This window comes from Nannobrachium achirus (genome assembly GCF_963921795.1).
Source record: "Nannobrachium achirus genome assembly, chromosome: 22".
NCBI classification, from domain to species: Eukaryota; Metazoa; Chordata; class Actinopteri; order Myctophiformes; family Myctophidae; genus Nannobrachium; species Nannobrachium achirus.
The window spans coordinates 54,172,311-54,197,018 of NC_137829.1; the positions used below are offsets into that span (position 1 = coordinate 54,172,311).

The 24,708-nt window shown below is 40.2% G+C and overlaps 1 protein-coding gene across 5 annotated transcripts in view; it reads left to right on the forward strand.

Annotated features, from left to right (window-relative positions):
• Positions 1 to 24,708, forward strand: part of LOC308308239 (transmembrane protease serine 9-like) — a 53,368-nt gene that overhangs the window by 2,710 nt on the left and 25,950 nt on the right. Inside the window, exons 2-9 of one of the 5 annotated variants that reach the window (XM_080753613.1) lie at positions 8,978 to 9,027; positions 10,032 to 10,170; positions 16,319 to 16,435; positions 16,535 to 16,717; positions 20,094 to 20,248; positions 20,435 to 20,510; positions 20,616 to 20,708; positions 21,212 to 21,332. In XM_080753613.1, the coding sequence (XP_080609739.1) occupies positions 20,447 to 20,510; positions 20,616 to 20,708; positions 21,212 to 21,332 (278 nt within the window). In that variant the 5' untranslated portion in view covers positions 8,978 to 9,027; positions 10,032 to 10,170; positions 16,319 to 16,435; ... (1 more) ...; positions 20,094 to 20,248; positions 20,435 to 20,446. Of the gene's footprint in view, positions 1 to 8,977; positions 9,028 to 10,031; positions 10,171 to 16,318; positions 16,436 to 16,534; positions 16,718 to 20,093; positions 20,249 to 20,434; positions 20,511 to 20,615; positions 20,709 to 21,211; positions 21,333 to 24,708 lie in introns of those variants that run through there. The other 4 variants (XM_080753614.1, XM_080753615.1, XM_080753616.1 and 1 more) reach the window with 4 other exon arrangements.

The window sequence follows — 24,708 nt, forward strand, 5'->3', positions numbered from 1 at the left end:
GCAATTAACAACTTGAATCCTAGTGTCCATATTCAGAGAACTTTAGCCTAAAATAACAAGCTCAGTAGATCGTCTATTTTCTGCAAATAGGTTTTTGTAGAGGAGGAAAATAGCAGACTAAGTACAGAGTGAAAGGTCAAGTTTATTAAGTATTGACAGTTCAAGTGGTTAAATGTCTGGAAACACAAATTGACATGAACACTAGTTCTAGAGGCATCACTAGTTCAGGTCGGGTCCTACTAATTGCAAACAATACCCAAAAATACACAAAAGTACACAAAAGAACACAAAACTACCCAAAACTACCCAAAAGTACACAAAACTACCCCAAACTACCCAAAAGTACACAAAAGTATACCCAAAAGTACACAAAAGTACACCCAAAAGTACCCAAAAGTACACAAAACTACCCCAAACTACCCAAAAGTGTACCCAAAAGTACACACAACTACCCCAAAGTACACAAAACTACCCCAAACTACCCAAAAGTGTACCCAAAAGTACCCAAAACTACCCCAAAGTACACAAAAGTATACCCAACAGTACACAAATGTACACAAAACTAGGGTTGGGTATCGTCGGCGATACTTTTAATGGTATCGATTCACTGAATCGATACTATCGAGTATCGGTTCACGTAAAAACGAACAATACCTTGTTTCGATACTTTTGAATGCACCCCTTGCCAGTCGCATCTGTAACAGTTGGGCTACTGAAAGTTTAATGACTGCTTTAGTAGGCTACACTCGTTACTGTGAAAATAGTAGAGAATAGCCTATAATGTTTATTATTATGATAATGATCCAACGTCTATAAAATAGCCTATAGAAAAAGGCAAATAATAATTATAATAATAATAATAAATAAAAAGTATCGAAAATGGTATCGAAAAAGGTATCGTATCGATTCCCAGGTATCGAAAAAGGTATCGTATCGATTCAAAGGTGAACGATACCCATCCCTACACAAAACTACCGCAAACTACACAAAAGTACACAAAAGTAGGCAGGAACCAGCACCCAGGGGGTCCCTGGTGGCCGCCCCACCACCGGGGCCCACCACGGACCCCCACGGACCCCCATGGACCTGAGCAGCGCTGGAAAAAGCAAATGAAAAAATAAGCGAATCTAGCAGATCTACAAGCTAGGTGCTGCTCCACTCCACATGCCGTGGCTTGGCCGGGAAGGGGTCCGCGGACCCCCACTCCTCAGGGGGGGTCCCCAGGGGGTCCCTCGCCGCCGTCCCTCCACCGGGGCCCCACGGAGCCCCTCGTGGACCCCCACTGCGGTCCCCCAGCAACTAGACCGTCTGGAAGGGTCTCTGGACCCAAAAGTACACAAAAGTACCCAAAAGTACCCAAAAGTATACCCAAAACTACCCAAAACTACCCAAAAGTGCACAAAACTACACAAAAGTATACCCAAAAGTACACAAAAGTACACAAAACTACCACAAAGTACACAAAACTACCCCAAACTACCCAAAAGTGTACCCAAAAGTACACAAAACTACCCCAAACTACCCAAAAGTGTACCCAAAAGTACCCAAAAGTACCCAAAAGTATACCCAAAAGTACACAAAAGTACACAAAACTACCCCAAAGTACACAAAACTACCCCAAACTACCCAAAAGTGTACCCAAAAGTACCCAAAAGTACACAAAACTACCCCAAAGTACACAAAACTACCCCAAACTACCCAAAAGTGTACCCAAAACTACCCAAAACTACCCCAAAGTACACAAAAGTATACCCAACAGTACACAAATGTACACAAAACTACCGCAAACTACACAAAAGAAGGCAGGGACCAGCACCCAGGGGGTCCCTGGTGGCCGCCCCACCACCGGGGCCCACCCGGTGGTGGGGCGTTAGCATTTGTTAGCATTAGCATTTGTTAGCATTAGCATTTGTTAGCATTAGCATTTTTTTCATTAGCATGTTAGCTAATGCTAACACATGCTAATGCTAACATGCTAATGCTAACACATGCTAATGCTAATGCTAACAAATGCTAATGCTAACATGCTAATGCTAACATGCTAATGCTAACATGCTAATGCTAGCATTTGTTATTAGCAATAGCATGTGTTAGCATTAGCTTTAGCATGTTAACATTAGCATGTGTTAGCATTAGCATTAGCATGTTATCATTAGCATTTGTTAGCATTAGCATGTGTTAGCATTAGCATGTTAGCATTAGCATGTGTTAGCATTAGGATTGGCATGTGTTAGCTAACAAATGCTAATGCTAACATGCTAATGCTAACATGCTAATGCTAGCATTTGTTATTAGCATTAGCATGTGTTAGCATTAGCATGTTAGCATTAGCATGTGTTAGCATTAGCATGTTAGCATTAGCATGTGTTAGCATTAGGCGGCCACCAGGGACCCCCTGGGTGCTGGTCCCTGCCTACTTTTGTGTAGTTTGCGGTAGTTTTGTGTACATTTGTGTACTGTTGGGTATACTTTTGTGTACTTTGGGGTAGTTTTGGGTCCTTTTGGGTACTTTGGGGTACACTTTTGGGTAGTTTGGGGTAGTTTTGTGTACTTTTGGGTACACTTTTGGGTAGTTCGGGGTAGTTTTGTGTACTTTGGGGTAGTTTTGTGTACTTTTGTGTACTTTTGGGTATACTTTTGGGTATACTTTTGTGTACTTTTGGGTAGTTTGGGGTAGTTTTGTGTACTTTAGGGTAGTTTTGGGTATACTTTTGGGTACTTTTGGGTACTTTGGGGTAGTTTTGTGTACTTTTGGGTACTTTTGGGTATACTTTTGTGTACTTTTGGGTAGTTTGGGGTAGTTTTGTGTACTTTTGGGTAGTTTTGGGTAGTTTTGGGTATACTTTTGTGTACTTTTGGGTACTTTGGGGTATACTTTTGGGTAGTTTTGTGTTCTTTTGTGTACTTTTGTGTACTTTTGGGTATTGTGGTGCAATTAGTAGGACCCTTTCCAGCGCTGCTCAGGTCCGTGGGGGTCCGTGGGGGTCCGTGGTGGGCCCCGGTGGTGGGGCGGCCACCAGGGACCCCCTGGGTGCTGGTCCCTGCCTACTTTTGTGTACTTTTGTGTAGTTTGCGGTAGTTTTGTGTACATTTGTGTACTGTTGGGTATACTTTTGTGTACTTTGGGGTAGTTTTGGGTACTTTTGGGTACTTTTGGGTACACTTTTGGGTAGTTTGGGGTAGTTTTGTGTACTTTGGGGTAGTTTTGTGTACTTTTGGGTACACTTTTGGGTAGTTTGGGGTAGTTTTGTGTACTTTGGGGTAGTTTTGTGTACTTTTGGGTATACTTTTGTGTACCTTTGGGTAGTTTGGGGTAGTTTTGTGTACTTTTGGGTAGTTTTGGGTATACTTTTGGGTACTTTTGGGTACTTTGGGGTATACTTTTGGGTAGTTTTGTGTTCTTTTGTGTACTTTTGTGTACTTTTGGGTATTGTGGTGCAATTAGTAGGACCCTTCAGGTCATGTGCACCAGGGACGTGCAGAGAATGTTAGAGAGGCAGGGGGTGAAACATCTAAAAGGGCCTTTTGGTGAAAATAGCAGACCTCCAAGCTCACAACGCGTGGCGCTGCGACGCGTTGTGAGCTTGGAGGTCTGCTATTTTTCACTACTTGGAATTCATCATTCATCAGTCATTTAGCTGGCGGAGTTGTGCACTCAATTACTGGAATTAATCAGTGGCAGCAATATATTCAGCGCTGCTTTTCCTGATTGACAAACTGTTTGTGTTTTTCTACTGATCTCCACACTTCATTTGTATTTTTTTAACTTATAGTTGCTCTGTATGGTTGCTTCTCCTGTATTGTTGATTCTTCTTTCTTGTTTGTTGTTTTGTCGCTCGGCTGTACACAACAGTCCTCTTTCCTTTTCTTACTGTCCTGTAACCTTAACTGCTGTGTGACTCTGGGTGACTGAATTTCCCCCTTGGGATGATAAAGGTATCTATCCATCTATTTATCTAAACACTGCTAGACTAGAGCCTCCTGAGCAGACATGAGTTGTTGAACAGCACCCTCTGCTGGCCAGGAGCTGCCGCTGCATGGTGCTTCTCTATAAGTATTCAGTGTTTCTCAAACTTTCAAATGTCAAGGTCTCTCTCTCTTCCTGGAAAAAATATCTATGCATTGTCTTGCGTTACTGATTTTGTTAATACCTCTGAAATGACAAATTAAACATTGGCCAAATTGTCAAATATTAGAGACAGAAAATGTGAAAATAGCAGATCTACATGCTCACAACACCTTACATTGCGTGGCGTTGTGAGCATGTAGATGCTCACAACCTCCAAGCTCACAACGCATCGTGAGCTTGGAGGTCTGCTATTTTTCCACTACTTGGCATTCATGGTCTGGAGAGGGGCTTGTTTTAGAGAGGGATGTGTTCTCTCAATCAGGAAGCGTCTTGGTCTGCACGCCTGCCGGTAGGACACGCTTTGTGTGTGTTTGTTTGACAACAACGTGACGTGATTCACAACATAATGGTCTGTTATGATTCTGCTAGGAGGAAGATTTTTTCAAAGTGTTAACCAGGGCAGGAATTTCAGGGAGGCCATGAAGGCCATGGCCGTCGTTGCCCCTCAGTTTGGCCTTAATGCCCCTCAAACCAATGACATGACCTGAGACCACAGTGGCCTTAATGCCCGTCAAACCAATGGCATGACCTGAGACCACAGTGGCCTTAATGCCCGTCAAACCAATGGCATGACCTGAGACCACAGTGGCCTTAATGCCCCTCAAACCAATGGCATGACCTGAGACCACAGTGGCCTTAATGCCCCTCAAACCAATGACATGACCTGAGACCACAGTGACCTTAATGCCCCTCAAACCAATGACATGACCTGAGACCACAGTGGCCTTAATGCCCCTCAAACCAATGGCATGACCTGAGACCACAGTGGCCTTAATGCCCCTCAAACCAATGGCATGACCTGAGACCACAGTGGCCTTAATGCCCCTCAAACCAATGGCATGACCTGAGACCACAGTGGCCTTAATGCCCCAGCTGACTGTACCACTTTCTCCTCTGTCTCTTTCTTGTCAATATGTAGACTGCAGACACCAGTGTCTCTTTCTTGTCATGTAGACACCAGTGTCTCTTTCTTGTCATGTAGACACCAGTGTCTCTTTCTTGTCATGTAGACACCAGTGTCTATATCTTGTCATGTAGACACCAGTGTCTATATCTTGTCATGTAGACACCAGTGTCTCTTTCTTGTCATGTAGACACCAGTGTCTATATCTTGTCATGTAGACACCAGTGTCTATATATCTTGTCATGTAGACACCAGTGTCTCTTTCTTGTCATGTAGACACCAGTGTCTATATCTTGTCATGTAGATACCAGTGTCTCTTTCTTGTCATGTAGACACCAGTGTCTCTTTCTTGTCATGTAGACACCAGTGTCTATATCTTGTCATGTAGACATCAGTGTCTATATCTTGTCATGTAGACACCAGTGTCTCTTTCTTGTCATGTAGACACCAGTGTCTATATCTTGTCATGTATACACCAGTGTCTTTTGTTGAGATTCTGCACCACCAGAACATAAGTTCTGCCTTAAGTTAGGGAGTAAAGTTCTTACTAGAGGCTTAGTAACTACTAGTTAGTTTGTAACTGATTGAGTTACTAACAGGTGTTGCACCACGACTTCTTAAGGCATAACGCAGTGGTTGAAAAGTACTCAAATTAATTAAAAAAGTATCAATCCTGCAATATAGAAATACTCTATTAATAGCAGACACATCGTGAGCTTGTAGATCGGCTATTTTCAAATGGCCGAAATGCATATAGGGCTTAATGTATGTTTTAAACAGATGAGTCGTTTCATTGTTGAATTAATTAAATAGCCGATATAATGCTGTCTGCCACGTTAGTAGTGTAGTTACTGTACTCCCATAGAGATGCCACACTAAAATCTTGTTTTATTTGATGGCCTTCCTGCCCTGGCATTTGGCCTTTGTACCCTCAAAAAATGGACCACATCAAAGGCCAAATGGCCACGCCCCTAAAATGACAACATTCCAGGCCTGGTGTTAACCCATATAGGCCTAAAATTATTGGATGCTTTAACTGTTAAAAAATAGCAGATATACAAGCTCGCAGCGCGGCACCGAGTGCCGCGCTGCGAGGTTGTAGATCTGCTATTTTTGAAAAGTTGTGAAAATATATATATTTTTTAAAGCAAATGTTTGTAACTCAAATTTTGATTCTGGGTGGTCCCTGGAACACACACACACACACACACACACACACACACACACACACACACACACACACACACACACACACACATATATATACATACATATACATACATATATATATATATATATATATATATATATATATCAGAGGTCGCGCTAGGATTTTTAACAGCCGGTCACCGTGACCGGCATGATTAAAATTTATCGGACATCTGATAAAAATACCGGACATAATAATTGTAATGCATGGATGACAAGCAGGTGCAAAAACATAGCCAATAACAACAGTTTAAGTCCTGTTGTATAGTTGGGACTGAACGGATTGAATGTAAAGGAGTAATAGGCTGTACAAAAAACATACAGCTTCATCTTGCATAAGGAAATTAATTTATATTGGACTATTCTTGCGCAGGCTCAGGCTGTGTGTTTGCACGCATACTGCATGGTTTCATAACAAGTCATTTCTGTTGCGAGGCCAACAACACATGTACAGAATAATGAGAAATAGTCTGAAAGTCCATGGGGTCTGCGCAAATGTTTCATGGGTTGATAGATTCATCTGTCCAGAAATTAATCAATTATAGACTACTCACTGTATGGTCGAGTGGTCACGATGGCCATGCATCTATGTTATGCAACTTTGTTATGTAAGCTAAACTGTTCTGACAATACAACTTATTTTGGCTGTACATTCATCATGTATATCTTAAACTGCGCGCTCGTAGTCGGTCCAAACCAATGCAGCTCAGTTTAGCGACAACATAACAAACCGACAACTAGGGCCAACCCAGCAACAACTATCGTTTCCTGTCTTACCTTCACAATAAAGTGTCTCCCGTTTAACTCCCAATGCAACTTATTTCACACAGGTTATTATTAACAGGAAAAAGTGTAGCTTAACCCGTGTGTTTTTGTGCAACCAAACGTACATGTGAGAGAGAGTGATGAGGAGAGAGAGAGAGAGAGAGAGAGAGAGAGAGAGAGAGAGAGAGAGAGAGAGAGAGAGACATTGAGAAAGAGCGAGAGAGAGATTTGCGGTGATATTAATGAACTGCCGTGTCATTTTCAATCGGTCCTTATGTCCGACGAGGTTTATATTTTCCGGTCTTTGTCATTAAAAATCGGTCAAATCCGGCAATTCCCGGTCTAACGCAATCTCTGATATATATATATATATATATATATATATATAAATCATTATCAAGAGCCCTAATGTAAAGTGAGGTCTATTCATTATTTACCAATAACACTCCCTAATTGGGAGATAAGCAACCGTCACGTCGCATACACAAACTTTAGAAGGCAGGGAATATGGGAAATGGGACAGATCCATGTTGATGACATGACTCTAGACATACTGTGTACCGCTTTGTGGGATTTTAGGACAAAATCTGTAGGAGCAGTGTCCAATAATGTGTTTTGCAAGATTCTGCATCATGGTGGCGCTAGAAGACGGCCATGTGAGAAATGAGGGGTGGAGGTTGTGGTTTGGCAGTCAACTGTCTGTTAATGGCCTCCATGTTTGTTCATGTTTAACAGACATTTGTAAATAATGAATAGTCTTCACTTTACATTAGGGCTCTTGATAACATTTGCTAATGATTTATAGATATTTAAGGAATCTATTATTACATTCCTTTAAGAGCCACGCCCACACTCCACAAAACGGACATGTTTGAAGCCTAAGCCAGCCCGATTCGCCCCCCGTCGCCATGGTGACCGCCCCTCATTGGCTCGCTCACCCATCCCCCCAGGCTATGGGGCCTGCAGCAACATTCCAACACTCCCCCAGGCACATCCCCCTCCCCAGGCTATGAGGAGGACTGGAGGGAGCAACAACTCAACACAAAGGCATCAACGCCTATTTTTCTTCTCCACAATAGCATCCCACTCTATTTTCACTCCATAGTTGATCATCCCTGCACAACGTCGCCATCGGAAAATGCTGTTATTAAGCCTATTATTAATATTATTATTTGGATAAAGTAGAACGACCTTTAAAACCAATCATAATCATTTCAAATTGTATCATGATCTGACACTGTCACGCCAGCTTGTTTATTCATGATTAGTTTACTACTTACTAATACATGTAAATGATGTTTAAAACAGTTATAAATGTTTAGGTAAACATTTACAAATGTCAATAAACAGTTTGTTCATGTTTATTACTCATCTATAAACTGCTTATAAATGTTTATAAATAATTTATAACAGGTCATTACTGTAAAGTGCTACCGTTTGGGTAGTAAAGTACAACGGTGTGATGTCATCACATTGTGATTTGCAATACAAACCCCAAAATCAATCCTCCAGTTCTAGGCAACACAGAAGAGGGGGAACTTCTTTTTTTTATTTCTAAGGTATATTAATGACATAGTTCAATATTGAAAATGGGTGGTTAGGGTTACACACACACACACACACACACACACACACACACACACACACACACACACACACACACACACACACACACACACACACACACACACACACACACAATGTGCGAGGCAATCTGACAGCTTTAAGTGGTCACAACTGTTAATCGTTAATCGTGGACATTGTTTGGTCCCGTTTGTGTTGTTATTAAGAAATCTCTCTAAGAAGTCTTTTCTTTGAGGGATTATATTATATTATATTATATTATATTATATTATATTATATTATATTATATTACATTATAGGATACGTGTGTTTGTGACTTTTATTCCATGAAGGTCATAGGTTTGGTGCTGGCACTGCTGTGAACAAAGTGTCCTTTTTATTTTCAGATCAAACATGCTACTTGCTGCTGTGATCCTGTGTTTTCTTTGCTCCACAGGTGATTATCCATGCATTCCAGCTCTCTGTAATCATGTTGTCTTACCTGACTATGTTTCAAATGTTGTCTGCATCACTTCCTATTTCACATGTTTTCTCTTCTGATTGGTTAAAATCTCTCTGGAGAGACAGGGGACACACCCCTTTTACTGAATATAGACATAATGTAACACTAAGGCTAACTCTTTGATACCATACATTTGTTTTGTTCATTCGTCATACAACAAAGTATAGTCTATAGTAGTGGATCTCAACCAGTGGGTTGGGACCCCCAGGGGGGTCCCCAAATCATTTTGGGGGTCCCCAGATGATTAACTTAATGTGCAACATTGTTTTCTCACTGAACAGTAAACAAACCAACATAAAGTTAGAGTGTATAGAGTACACGTACTAACCCTATACCTACATATAGAGTATAGAGTTAGAGAGGGTATCTAGTCTATCTACTATCTGTGTATAGAGTACACGTACAGTACGTCTACTCTATACACAGATAGTAGATACCCTCTCTAACTCTATACTCTACATGTAGGGTTAGGGTTAGTACGTGACGTACTAACCCTAACCCTACATGTAGAGTATAGAGTTAGAGAGGGTATCTACTACCTGTGTATAGAGTAGACGTACTAACCCTAACCCTACATATAGAGTATAGAGTTAGAGAGGGTATCTACTATCTGCACATTTACAAAGTGACAATTAAGGACCTTTGAATACCTCTATAATGTCAAATGAAAACGAGGCAGAAATTGTGAAAATAGCCGATCTACATGCTCACAAGGCCTCGTAACGCAAGGCGTTGTGAGCATGTAGATCTGCTATTTTCACAATAGAACCGTGTTATACAAAATGCCTCAACTATTGTGCTCGTCAGGGTTGGAGGGGGAGGGGAAGGGGGGGTCCCCAGTTCAAATATGATTATTGTGGGGGTTGCAGCCTGAAAAGGTTGAGAAGCACCGCCTCTGTAGGTCTTTAGTGGTTCATTATGTCTCTGATCTGTTCCAGATGGAGAAGGGGCTGCAGATTTTCTTGTCAGTATTCAAAAATCAGGAATTCATCAATGCCATGGAATTCTGACTGACACCAGACACGCGCAGACCAACGCGCACTGCATCGCTAAAACCTATATGGTGACCCCAACAAGGTACTTGGATACAGTAGGCTACTTACAGTAAATATTTCCATAGATAATGCATTGGTGACTTCGGTTTCAACTGCTAGAAACCTTGGTGTGGTCCTGGACAGCCAGCTCCTTGACAATTTGCCCTCCTGGCCCCCAAACTGTGGAATAAACTCCCTGTCACACTTAGAACTACAGACTCACTCCCTAGCTTCCATTAGAACTACAGACTCACTCCCTAGCTTCCATTAGAACTACAGACTCACTCCCTAGCTTCCATTAGAACTACAGACTCACTCCCTAGCTTCCATTAGAACTACAGATTCACTCCCTAGCTTCCGCCTCTGACTGAAGACTCACCTTTTCAGACTCCAGCTAAACCCATATAGCACTACTGAAACACTCAATGAACATACATGAAGGTAGTTAGCATTCTTTTTAGAAACGTTTTTTACAAGGCAAGGAGGCTGACGGGAAACAAGATGGCTGCCTGAGCTAAGAGCTCTGAAACGTCTCAGTGAATAAACTATTTTCTTGTCTCCACCCAAGGACAATTTCAACAAATTTTCTCTACAAACACTTAAAAGAAGTAAGACTGAATACATACAAAATTATAATATGGTGACTCCAGCAACAACAAGAACACAGCGACAGAAACCAGCGGGCGTCGACGATCAAACAATGGAACAAGACGCCAAGGAGCCTTCTCTAACTGAACTCATGACTGAATTAAAATCTCAACGTTCCGAGATATTGGGACGTTTGGACGGCATTGATACACGTTTGGAGAAGGTGACTACGCAAGTGTCAACGATTAAAGAAGGACTGTCCAAAACCAACAAAGTAGTAGAGACACACAAACAACGCCTGGACGAAGCAGAGGAGAGGATCTCTACACTAGAAGACACTTTGCAAACAACCCAGTAAGATCTACATCGAGCTGAAAAGCTGTTAAAAACCATGGAGGTGAAAACGGAGGAAATCTCAAACAGAGAAAAAAGAAAACACCTAGTTTTACTAGGGCTCGCTGAAAATTCGGAAGGGGAACAAACTCTATCTGAATATATTCAGCAGAAACTACCCAGCTGGCTAAAGCTAACTTTGGAGAGACCACTCGAGCTGGAACAAGTGTTTCGCCCAGCGCGGACACCATCATACACAGGAAAACATCCGAGACCAGTTTTGATCCACTTCTTACGGCTCGGGGAGAAAGAGCTAATTCTACAAACAGCAAAGAAGACGACAATCACCGAAGGCGAAGCCAAACTCACCATTCGTCCAGATCTGCCTGCAGAGGTGCGACAGAGAAGACGAGACTACGACCGTGCCATCAAGATATTCATCGAAAAGGGCATGTTCCGAGGGTTTGCATACCCGCATCGGCTTCGTGTCCTACACGAAAACAAAATTGTCCTGTTTGACGAACCAAAGGCGGCGGAATCATTCGCCGATGAGCTGGAGTTAAGTCTCGCCTTGTAAAACTGTATCCAGGGTGGAGGTAAGAAGACAACGTTTTTTGTTTTGCATCCCCGCAACATGACTATTAGTATACGGACAGATCACTTGGCGTTGAGCCCTCGAACGTGAAGGGACAGTGACAATACTAGTATAATCTTCGTGATCAGCTGTTTGTTTTTTGTTTTAGTTTTTTTCTCCTCTTTTCTTTCCCCACGGGCGCCTACACTTCCTGCAACAACGTGTGACGTCATACGGGCGTACCATGACTGAAAGGAGGGAGGGGGTGTTTAAAGGGTTATTATTTATTTATATTACACAGCTACCTTTCTTTGAAACATCACAAGGTCATAATGATAGAATGTTAAAAACGGACGTGAACTAATGAAGAAAACCTCTGTTGTAGGGTGAGGAGAGTTACTTGCTGGCTTAAGCAGCTTTGCTACAGGGGGGAACCTTTGTGACAGGCTGTGGAGGCTGATGAGTGGCTCTCATCCCCACAAAGTAATATTATGTGACCAACAAAATGAAATAATAGGCAGTAAAAAGGGGCGGGGGTGCAAAAAATTAAGGGATTACACTGAAGACAAGAGTTCCAGGGGCCAACATAAGGATTTATTGTTTATTGTTTTAATTTATTTTTATTTTTCCATTATTGTTTCTCTCTAGCCTAATTAGAGTAGGGGTAGATGTCGTGGACTACAATGCCATGTGTTTTATATGTGTAATTCTAGTAGTAGTAATAAAAGCAACGACGACACTTATGAGGCAAATGTATACACTCACAGATAATATTTGCAGATTACAACAACTACCATGTCAGACATGAAAATACACTCCTGGAATATTAAAGGTCTGGGTAACACTATTAAGAGAAAAAAAATGTTAGCTCTTCTCAAAAAAAGTAAAGTAGACGTGGCTTTTTTGCAAGAAACATATTTATCAGCAGAGTTGGGTGTAACGCGTTACAAAGTAACGCGTTACTGTAATAATACTACTTTTTTCGGTAACGAGTAGTGTAACGGTACTACTCCTCCGAAATAATAATAACACTACAAATACTGCTACTGTTACTCGCTACTCGCTACTTTCGTGCCTGCAGTTTCTGCTTCTGCCTTCAGCAGGAACCGATTGTAGGCCTAAACATCATCACTTGTCTTTTAAAACATTGGAACTGCCATTTCTCTAAAATAACTAACCAAAGAAGAGGTAATCAAACACATTTGATTGTCAGCGCAGCAGCAGGTCACGGTGACACTGTGGCAATCAAGCAGCAGCCAGCAGCCACCCGACATTTGATAACCATCGCATATAGATTAATACAAGGGACTAAAAACAGCAAACCCCCCAAATACGGATATTTATAATATCAAGCAAAGAAATGAGTTACCTTTTGCCTATGAGAGAAAGGGAGAGAGAGAGAAAAGAGAAAAAAAGAGTGGCACGGCAGCGCATCACGAGGTGCGCAAAGCCGACGTTTGAATCACAGCCTAGATTAATATCCTACACGTGACAAGATACATTAAAACCCCCAAATAGTGAGTATTAAATATCCAGCGAGCCACAAGAATGAATTAGCCTACTGGAAATGTACGGTAGGCTGAGAGAGAGAGGGAAAAAGAGCACCTCACCTTTGCTCTGAGACTCTGACATGAGCTGATGATGACGGACAATTAATAATTCCTTATGCAAAACCATCGCTGTTATGTTGCTTTTTTAAGCAAATGGGAAGTTTTCCGCTGCTAGAATTAGTTTGACATTGTTTTAGTGCTTCTGCTGCACACGGAGTCATCTCATTGTAGTTCCATCACTTTCGCCCGCTACAGTAGGGTAGAGTGGGGGAATAGGCCCCCCCTGGGGTAATAAGCCCCCCAGCTGTATTTGACTACAGAACTACCTACTTACTAATACAAATTATAATAATTACTATGACCTGCTGCGCTCTGTGGGGGGAGAATCTCCGCCAGGTCATGTCCACCCCTGGACTGGAAAATTCATAGGAGCCAAATGGAATGAAATCTGCTTAAACTGACTGACATATGGATACAGAACTATAGGCTATATAATGTCAGGTGGAAACCTTGTATGTCCATAAATAAATGAATAAACTCATATGTGAGCTTGAGCTAAATAAGGCCACAGGGGCTCAGAAATAATTTAATTATTATAATTTTGATTAATTATTATAACTTCGTATTATTATTATTACCCTCATTCAAATGACCACCAGTGAGCCCTGCTCACCTCATTGAACAACATAACTGTATTGTATTAGATATTATAATAATATATAATAAATATTTAATACATCTAATATATGTTGGCAATGCATCTCAGGCTTTTTTATGGAGTAACGCAAAAGTAGTGTAACGAGTAGTGTAACAAGTTACTTTCTCCAGGAAGTAATGAAGTAGTGTAAGGCACTACTTTTTTCAGAGGTAATATGTAATATGTAGTGCACTACTTTTTGGAGTAACGGATCCCAACTCTGTTTATCAGACACTGAACATAGTAAGCTAAAAAGAGATTGGGTGGGCCAGGTCTATTTTTCATATAGAAGTCATAGCAGAGGAACGGCTATTTTGATTAATAAATCAATACCATTTAACTTAGAAAAAATAGTCACCGATCCAAACTGATGATTTATCCTGGTCTCAGGCCGCATTTGGGGAATACACATTACCTTTCTGAACATCTATGCCCCCAATGCGGACGAACCTACTTTCATGTCTGATATGGTGCTGCTTTTCAATGAAAATCGTAAAGGGTTTGGAGTTATGGCAGGAGATTTTAACCTAACAATGACAGCTTTGGATAAATCGAATCCGGCCACAAACTTCAGATCCAAATCCTCCAAGGTTCTTCAGGGGTTGTGTATAGAAAGTGGCCTAACCGATGTCTGGCGTGAATTACACCCAGGCATTAAAGACTATAGCTTTTTCTCCAATGTTCACAATTCATACAGTAGAATAGATTACGCTTTTGTTTATTCTAAATATATGTATATGATAAAGGAATGCGAAATCAGTCCCATTATTTTATCTGACCATGCTAGAATTTGTTTAACTATTCAGTTTAATGGGAATAACTCAACACCTAAAAATGGAAATTTGATAATTCATTACTTCAAGATGAAGAATTTAAATTAAAAATGCGAACATGGATCAAGAGCTATATAGATGAGAACAACGACCCCCTCATAGGGGGTCACATAAATGTGATAACAATAAATTTACCCCCATTCATTTCGGATGGTGACCCGTTTCGAAACGGGTCACCATCCAGAATCAATGGGGGTAAATTTACTCAAATCAAATTTTTGTCTTAGGAATGTGACAAAAACCAAAAAATATTATTGAACTCTACTCTCCATGGCATGAGTAATCAATAGAAAAAAAAGTCATTTTGGGGGTGAACTACTCCTTTAAGATTAGAATTATATGAAATAGAAGAAACATTAACACTATCAACCACAATTAAAGGTAAAATCAGTTAATTATATGACATACTATCCAAAGACTGTCAATCAGCTTTCTTACCTTTGTTGAACATCTGGGAGACTGATTTAGCAATGACATTTGAAGAAAACACTTGGACAAATATCTGTGATCGAATACACTTTTCATTTACAAGTAATACAATCAAAGAAGCCAATTTTAAATGTATTCATACATTTTACTTAACACCAATAAAAATGCATAACATTTGTAATGATAATTCACCAAACTGTCCGAGATGTAAAACTAACAGAGGAACATTTTTTGCATATGTTTTGGCAATGTGAAAAACTAAAATATTTTTGGGAGACAATTCACTCATTCACAAGGTCTGTACTGGAAACAGAATTTGATTTGTCCCCATGTGTCTACCTATTGAACGACTTATCGGAGATCAGGATGGACATAAAAAAATATAGACTGTTAATTACCATAACATATTTTGCTAAAAAATGTATTATTTTATTTTGGAAGAATGAACTGTCACCCACCTTTGGGATGTTCCAAGAGCAATTAGCTCAACTATTACCAATGGAGAAACTGACTTTTGAAATACATAATCGAGGACTGATGTTCCAGGACCTCTGGTCCCCATTGTTTTCCCAGCTGAGAGCTGGGTCAACTGTCTGACATGAACTGTAAGATATGAGAGCTGGGTCAACTGTCTGACATGAACTGTAAGATATGAGAGCTGGGTCAACTGTCTGACATGAACTGTAAGACATGAGAGCTGGGTCAACTGTCTGACATGAACTGTAAGACATGAGAGCTGGGTCAACTGTCTGACATGAACTGTAAGACATGAGTCGTACACTTGCTGATGTTGGTGTTGTTGTTGTGCTACTGTTACTGTATTTTTTATTTGTTTTTTTGTTAGTTTGTTTAGTTTAGTTTTTGGATGTTTTTTGTTATGTAAAATTGTGCCCCTAATAAAAAGATTTATAAAAAAAAAAGAAACGTTTTTTACTTATTTGGTGCGTGGTCTACCTTTGTTATTGTTTTTCTAGATTGATATTCCTATGCATTTGTTATATCGTTATATTGTTGTTGATGTACTGACATATTATCATTAACATTTACAACTTTTTTCAAATTAGTCGAGTCAAATCTCACTTTTTTAAGTACATAATAATTGTTCGATGTAAAAAAAATTTACATATAAAAAAAACAAGGAATATAGAATATCACTAAATGGCATATTTTATATTTCTCTTCTCCAGGAAAGACGTGGAGATACGTGTGAATGTAAAGCCCTGGTCTGTGGTGTTTAACCCAGGCAGTCTGGTCTCACCGAGACGAGTCACCAGTTACACCCTCAACCCATCGTGGGATATAAGGTTTTATTTATTTAGTCAATTTATGCATGACTGACCAAAATCAAGGTAGATTATTCTAGTGCTATTAATAACTATTACTAATATTGTATTTTATTCTAGATACTTGAAAACCGAGGAACACGATGAAGTTATTCTAAGAGGGGATTGCGAAGTACCGTACCGGGTAACCGCTTTTGGAAAAAACACCCTTTCAGTGCAGGGATGTTCAATCTGGAATGACCTACCTCTAACAATAAGAGACTGTTTGTCATTTCCATCCTTCAAGTTCAATCTAAAAAAATGGTTAGTTGACAATCAAACCTGTGACCATGTATAGTTCTAAGAGTACAGCTCATGCCATGTACGTATATTTTTAACTATCCTTTTTTAATGTAGGGTACTGTTAGTAATATGTGTTGTTTTGTTGTTTTTTTCTTGGTTCAGGAAAAAATAGTATTTGTATGTATGTTCTTAGGCGCCCTCTCCTAATGTAGGGTTACTGTTTGTTGGTATGTATTGTTTTGTCTTCATGTGGGGACTACGGATGAAATTTAGCATTCTTGCTAATTCCGGCTTATTTACATTGCATTCATGTAGTGTTCATTAATATGCATTGTCCCGTCTAAATAAACAAATAAAGTAAAGTAACACTGGATTCTAATGTAAATACATTTGAGCCACTTCGTCTTTCTGTTCCCGATGTGCCGTACCCAGCTGGTTTTAAAGGGCGGGTCTACCATTTTCGTAACATCCCAAGATCAAGTAAGCACGGTAACTTGTAAGGGTTCAATTTGGTTCCATTTGTTAACCAACTGAGGTAACCATCAATCATTGTGTGCTAATAATAATATGTGTAAAGGCCCATTCCCACTGGGACAGATAAATGGATAAAAAAAGATATTTCTCCATTCTAGTGGATGGTAAGATACTGATATCTGTCACAGATATGTTGTATCAGTATCTTGAATGGAGATATATATTTTTTTTATCTGTTCATCTGTCCCTGTGGGAATAGGCCTTTAAAGGACAACTTTAGTTTTTTACAACAAGGGTTCATAATATTATTTTAGATTGTAATTAAATAATATAAAAGATGAGTGTTAAAATGAATTCATTTACTTCTTTCTATTGTTTTAGAGATTCTTATTTTAGTGGTTGGGGGCATGCGTACAAGTGGCTAAATATGTCATTTTACACAGAATAAGCCCATTCCCAAGATACAACGCAACCTTTCATGGTTGGATGTGACTTATGGGGGCTAGAAGTGTTACTGTAAATAGCAATACGCATGCCCCACATTTTAGCACGGTAAACGTGATAAAACAATAGAACGAAGCGAATGAAAACATTTTAACACTCACTTTTTCTTTTCTCTAATTACAATCTAAAATATGAACCCTTGTTGTAAAAAAACAAAGTTTTCCTTTAAAGGGATATTTCACTTTCCAAAAAAACTTTTGGTCATTTTATCGTCTAATCAGGCTTTTATGAACACCCTGAACAGTTTTTAATTTGCTCAATTCAATATTTAGAATTAGATATTTTATGTAAATGTTACCAGGCCCTCCAGGCCAGGGCCTCTCCCCCCACACACCCATTGTAACTTGTAACTTGTGTGCGTGCGAAGCGCGTATGCTCGATTTCGTTTTTATTGCGTGCAGAGATCGGTTTTCGCCCGGTTTTCCCCCCTCATTTTCCTTCAGATACGGGCATTAATGGTTTTATGATGTATTATTTATTTACTTTTCAAGTTATCACTACTGCAATAACCAACACAACCAAAGCTTACATGAAAACACACTTCATCAGAAAGTCACAACTTAGGGAAAAAGTAAATAGTAACTTACCATTGTTGCTTGTTGGTCAACTTGGTCCTCCCGAAATGTACAGTTCTAGTTCTGTAGCAACTTGGGACAGGTTGTGAGGTCGGTATCCATTTAATTCCAATAAATGTACATAGCGTCAAATGTCATTGTCCAGATCCAGAAACAAGAAACAGGCAAAACCAAAGTTTGGAAACTTTGGAATTCCAAAAGAGCAATTACTTTTATTAATATGCGACGTCCACAGTCAGTAGTTAAGTGCTTTAGTCCATTCCAGCTGTCTAATGAAAACATCATGCTGTCCTTCTTCCACACCACAGCCAAAACAAAGTCGCCACATTATGATGTCATCACTCACTCTGAGAGTCAACTGTAAGCTATACAGGCTGCGACTGCGTATTTCCCGGTGAACCTAAGCGCAACGGTGGGGGCTTGGGAGTGTGGGGAACACGCACCACTGACTATTGCAATGAAATAGAAATGGGCGTTGCTATTTACTCAGGGCACTGGACCCAACCATGTGGGGATTTTAGACGGGGGGGTTTAAACATTATCGCTCGCGTTTAGTGCGTGATTTTCAGAATTCAGACCCCTAAAAGTTTGGCTTGGGGGTCCCTGACTGGGGGGGACGGGGGGTCTTCTGGAAGTGAATAGAGGGGACGAAATTGGACCTGGAAGGTGACGGGGTCATGCTCAAGCTCCCTCAGCCCTATGTTCCCTCAGCCCTATGTTCCCTCAGCCCTATGTTCCCTCAGCCCTATGTTCCCTCACTCCCTAACAATTTATTATACCCTATGTTCCCTCAACCCTATGTTTCCCCCAGCCCTATGTTCCCTCAATTCCAAAATAGACCCTATGTTCCCTCAGCCCTATGTTCCCTCAATCCAAAAATAGACCCTATGTTCCCACAGCCCTATGTTCCCTCAGCCTAAAATAGACGGTGCCATGGCATTGGTCCGACATCTCATTGTTTCCGATGTCCCATTAAGGGCGTCTTACTGGGCAAGGTCACGCCATCTGTCTTGGCCACCAGTCTTGGCCATATATGGATTCTGTTGGTGTGGTTCCCCTAACAGGGCATCATCTGGGAATACTCATATGTGAACTTTTAATTTATGTTATCCTTTATTAATATATATTGGACCAGTTACCCATATATGGAGATCCCTGTTACCCATGCATTCACAGATATGGCCTTAATGATGACATCAGGGATCATATGGGCATATAAAGAGTTAGCATTCTTCAGGTTAACATTCACCAGGTTAGCATTCACCAGCATCGGCAGGTCAGCATTCACAAGGTTAGCATTCGCCAGCATTCAAAAGGTTAGCATTCACCAGTGTCGGCAGGTCCGCATTCACAGGTTAGCATACACCAGCGTTGGCAGGTCATAATTCACCAGGTTAGTATTCAACAGCGTCGGCAGGTTAGCATTCACTAGGTTAGCATTCACCAGGTTAGCATTCACCAGCATCGGACGAATGGGGTGTCAGAACAATGAGACGTCGGAAACAATGCCATGGGGGACTGAGAATTTTGGTCTGAGGGAACATAGGGCTGAGGGAACATAGGGTCCTATTTTGGGATGAGGGAACATAGGGCTGAAGGAACATAGGGCTGAGGGAACATAAGGCTGAGGGAACATAGGGCTGAGGGAACATAAGGTCCTATTTTGGGATGAGGGAACATAGGGCTGAAGGAACATAGGGCTGAGGGAACATAGGGCTGAGGGAGCTTGAGCATGGACCCGAAGGTGACAAAAAACCCTTGTCACCCCCGGGATTTTCGCCTATGGATGTGTGGTCTAAACACATGCTGATAATGATGCTGTTGTTGTTTGTCTCTGTTCACAGCACGAGGACGAGCACGGCTTCCACCACCGGAGCAAATCGATGTGACCGTCACTGATCTTGAAAAATGTAAAACCGCCTATGCCGATTACCCCATCACCGGCGATAACAACTTGTTTTGCGCGCAGGCGGACGCCGGCCAGAACAACATATGCAAGGTAAGAATGCCACTCAATGCCACTCAAACAGGTGAAGTGGTTTACTGTTGACTGAGTGATGGAAGTGAACATCTTATCTCCAGGGCTCCCACGGTTATGAAATTCCTGGAAATATTTGAAATTAGAACAAAATATTTTTCCATCAGAACTACGACATCTTTACCCTAACCCTGTATCTCTCATCAGAACTACGACAAAATGACTCAGGACGACACAGGAGTCCCCCTGCTGGTCAGACGAGATGACGGCTGGTTTTTGCTGGGTAATAATAATAATAATAATAATAATGGATTGCATTTTTACAGCGCTTTTCTAAGCAAGTTGCGAACTCAAAGCGCTTTACAATGGTCCATTCATTCATTCATAGGTGTGGCCATCGTTGTCCCTCGGTGTGGCGAAGAGCCAAAGCCCTCGCTGTTCCGCCGTCAAACCAACCGGCTTGTCCCACCTGTCATTGAAGGTGTGTTCTGATGTTTTGTGTGTGTGCGTGTGTGTGTGTGTGTGTGTGTGTGTGTGTGTGTGCGGGCGGGGGGGGGGGGGGTGTGTGCGTGTTTCTGTGCATGTGTGAGTGGGTTGAAGACAATGTACATCTTTAGACACTTACACCCCTTTATACTTAGTCTCCTGGGGCTCTGTGCAGAAATAGCAGATCTACAAGCTCACACCGCGTCACAAGCACAAGCTCACGGCGTGTCGCAACGCGTTGTGAGCTTGTAGATCTGCTATTTCCGCTGAATGTTCACCTCGTAAAATATCCCTGGAGAGATGGGGGGGGGGGGAGGGGGGGCTTTTCTCCTAGAGCAATCACAATATAGAGATATTTAACACGTATTCATGTTTAGATGTGTACTGTAGTGTATATTACATTACATTGCATACATACAACAACGTGTATACGTGAGGCTTTTATTGTGGTTAACTATAAAGCCTCAAGTAGCCGTACATTGTTTATGTTCCCTGCAGACCGCGGCCCATTTTACCTGCATAAGTACGTGGTCTCTGTGATCAATTCATTGGGTGAACATCTGTGTTTTGGAACCATTATATCTAAGCTAACGTTTCTGCTACCATGGCAATGTGCACAGTGAGTATTTTCCTATATATTCCTCTCTATCTCTGTCGTTTCTGCTTTCTGTTTACTGTTCTCTCCTCCCAGTGACCCAGTCCCCAGTCTGTCTGTGTTTATTGGATCGACCAATCAGTGAACAGGGTGATGGGGAGATTGTCTGATAGTAAAAAAAGAGAGATGTGTCGAGTAATGACGTAATGTTGTAGTTTTATGACTTAAATAGAAAAAAAATAAAAAAAAAATGAAAATGGGTCAAAATGTAAGGATATGTCAAATGGAATGAAATGAAAAGGCATTCAAAGAGAATGTTACAAGCTCTTGACTCAATAAAGTATATAAAAAAATAAAAAAATAAAAAGACTACACCGCGGTGCTTACTATGATCGGGGCTTTAGAGGGACAGATGTTAAAGTATGATCGGGGCTTTAGAGGGACAGATGTTAAAGTATGATCGGGGCTTTAGAGGGACAGATGTTAAAGTATGATCGGGGCTTTAGAGGGACAGATGTTAAAGTATGATCGGGGCTTTAGAGGGACAGATGTTAAAGCCACATCATATTTTTGGTCTTACGACGCTGTGTTGCAGATTTCCACCCTCACAGCTCACGTCTTAGCGTGGTGCATACATGAAGACAAGCAATATAACATATACAATGTTATACAACAATATAACATATCACTAAATATAACATAATATATATATATATATATATATATATATATGGGTCAGTGACGTGACGCCCCAAAAAATGTGTTTTTAAAAAAACTTTAAAATGCAGGCATAAAAGTTATTTACTTTTGTTCTACTCACTCTCAACCTTATGGAAATACATTTTGTTTTTAGATATTTTATTGGAATCAGACTTTATTCAGCAGTTTGTTGTACTTGTGCCTAAAATCGTCATATGGTGTGACATGAAAATAATTGTTCATAAAATGAAAATGGAGTACATCTTTCTTAAGTTACTCACTTTATCAAAGTCCTTTATCATAACTAACCAGTGATCCACTATAGTTTTTTGAAAATTAATTATATCTGTATATTTTTTTCATAATCGACACTCTGTGTGAGGCCCATGTTCATGATCTTACAACATATTTTAAATGTATTCTGTCAAAACTTTCTCTAAAATTACACAAATATTTGTGACTCTTCCTGATAATATTCTCTATGTAATCCATAAACATTTTTTTGGTTTAATCATTAATAAAGGTATGATTTTTCACTATTTGGAATGTCACACCAAATGATTTAGTGTCACACCGTATGATCATATCTTCATGTGTCAAAGCAAACTGTGTTTTAACCTACCTATTAGTGAGTACTGAACTTTACTGATTGATTAAACAATTACCCAGGATAACATGGCCTTAATATTTCTGAACAGGATATTATTGTAGGGCTTTAACATGGGATAAGAAAGAATTGTAGTAGTAGATGGATGATGAGGATGTGCACAGGAATGCTACGCACGCCTAAGTCTTCTGCCGGCCCACAGCAGAAGGATCCTAAAGAGACAATAAGGCGCATAGCCACACTTGGAGCCAAGGCAACATTTTATTAACACCAATTAGTGGAAACAGAACTCAGCATTCAGGTAAATTGCTTTTTTCCGAAGTCTCCTGAACTTGAACACAGCATTTTGTGTTGAACAAATGTAATTAGGAATCATGACATTACACCACATCTCCACTAGCTAAAGAGTGCTGGGTTGCGCAACTCCAAAAATAGCTGATCTACAAGCTCTCGCAGCACAACGTGTTGAGAGCTTGTAGATCAGCTATTTTTGCTAGTTTTGTCTCGGGTCCTACCTTAACACTGTCCACTGTCCAGTCCAGTGAGTGAAAGTACAAAAGTATTAGATCAGATTAGATTATACATTTAGACTGTATTGTACATCAGCCAGTCGTATTTGGTGAGGGTAGCAAACCGGCTGCCTTGTTGCGGTTCTGCTATGCCACAGACAACCTCCTGCTCTTCGTAGAAAATGCAGTCTCGCCCCTTTGGCTCCTCTCTCCTTGCTGGGTCATTGTTTAGTTTCTCCCTGTACTTTCTCGTTCTCTCAGCACTTGTCATTTTCCAGCTGACAAAAGAAAATGGAATGTATAGTTTAAGACAAAGAGAAAATATTGTTTAGATTGAAACAATATGTTAAGGTTTCTGTGAAGGGGTTTCTGCTCTGTCTGATGAATTTGAAGTATCACTGAATGAAACTAAATTACATTTTATGTAAAAATGTTTAAAACAAATGTTTAAATGTACAAAAGAAACATGGAACTTTGTTATTTATTGTTATATCTGTAGTTAAATACAGTATAAATCATATGGTGTGACAATCAAGTCATATGGCGTGACAAGCAGATGTCACACCATTATGATTAAGTGTCACACCATATTACGTTTTTCTGCATTTAGGTTTACCTTGAGGCTACTATGTACACATTAGCATGCTAACAGCATGCTAGCTATAACAAAGCAACCTAGATCTACATGGAAATATGACCAAAACTTCAAATAACTTAAGCTTTTTTTAATGAAAAGGTGTCACACCAACAGACATCCAAAGTGGTGAGTTTGTCAAAGTTTCAACAAGATGGCATTTCATGAAAATGTTAAAATCATAACTCACCTCAGACACCTGTCTTGCAGTTGTGCTGGGAGTGCTGAATAGCCTTACAGAAGAAGGACCTCTCTAGCCAATAGGTGTCCAAATAATTGCCTGTTTAATTTGTCCAAACTAGTGTCACACCAAATGATTTTGGTTTGGGGGACAAAATGTTTTTGATCAGAAATGACTGAAAACATTATGCTTTGACTTTGAAAAGATATAGGCTCACAAATAGACATTTTTTTTAGCCTAAATTCATTTTCAAATGATTTTTAGCAATTCTTTTTCTTAGTTTTATTCAAGTTCCCACTTTGAGAAACAAGGTCAGGACAGTCACACCATATGAGTTTTGCCATGTTTGGTTGAACATTCTGAAGAAATGAGGAATGAAATGTTTTAATCTTGAGTAAGTTCACATAAAGCTTAATGTCCTGCACAATATTCAGAAGGTTTTTGACAAATATATTTTTCATTTATACATGTTTGACACTGAGGACAGCGAAAACGTTACGTCACGTCACCCACCCATATATATATATATATATATATATATATATATATATATATATATATATATATATATATATAACATAATATAACATATCACTAAATGAAGACAAGCTATATAACATATCACTAAATATAACATAATACTAGACCAGGTCAACCTGGTTGTGCCAGACCCCCTGTCTGTCATCATCATTTATGACATCATGCCTTTTGTGGGCATGTCATCATCATGTCATCATCATATATACCCTTTATATAGAAAAGGGACAGAC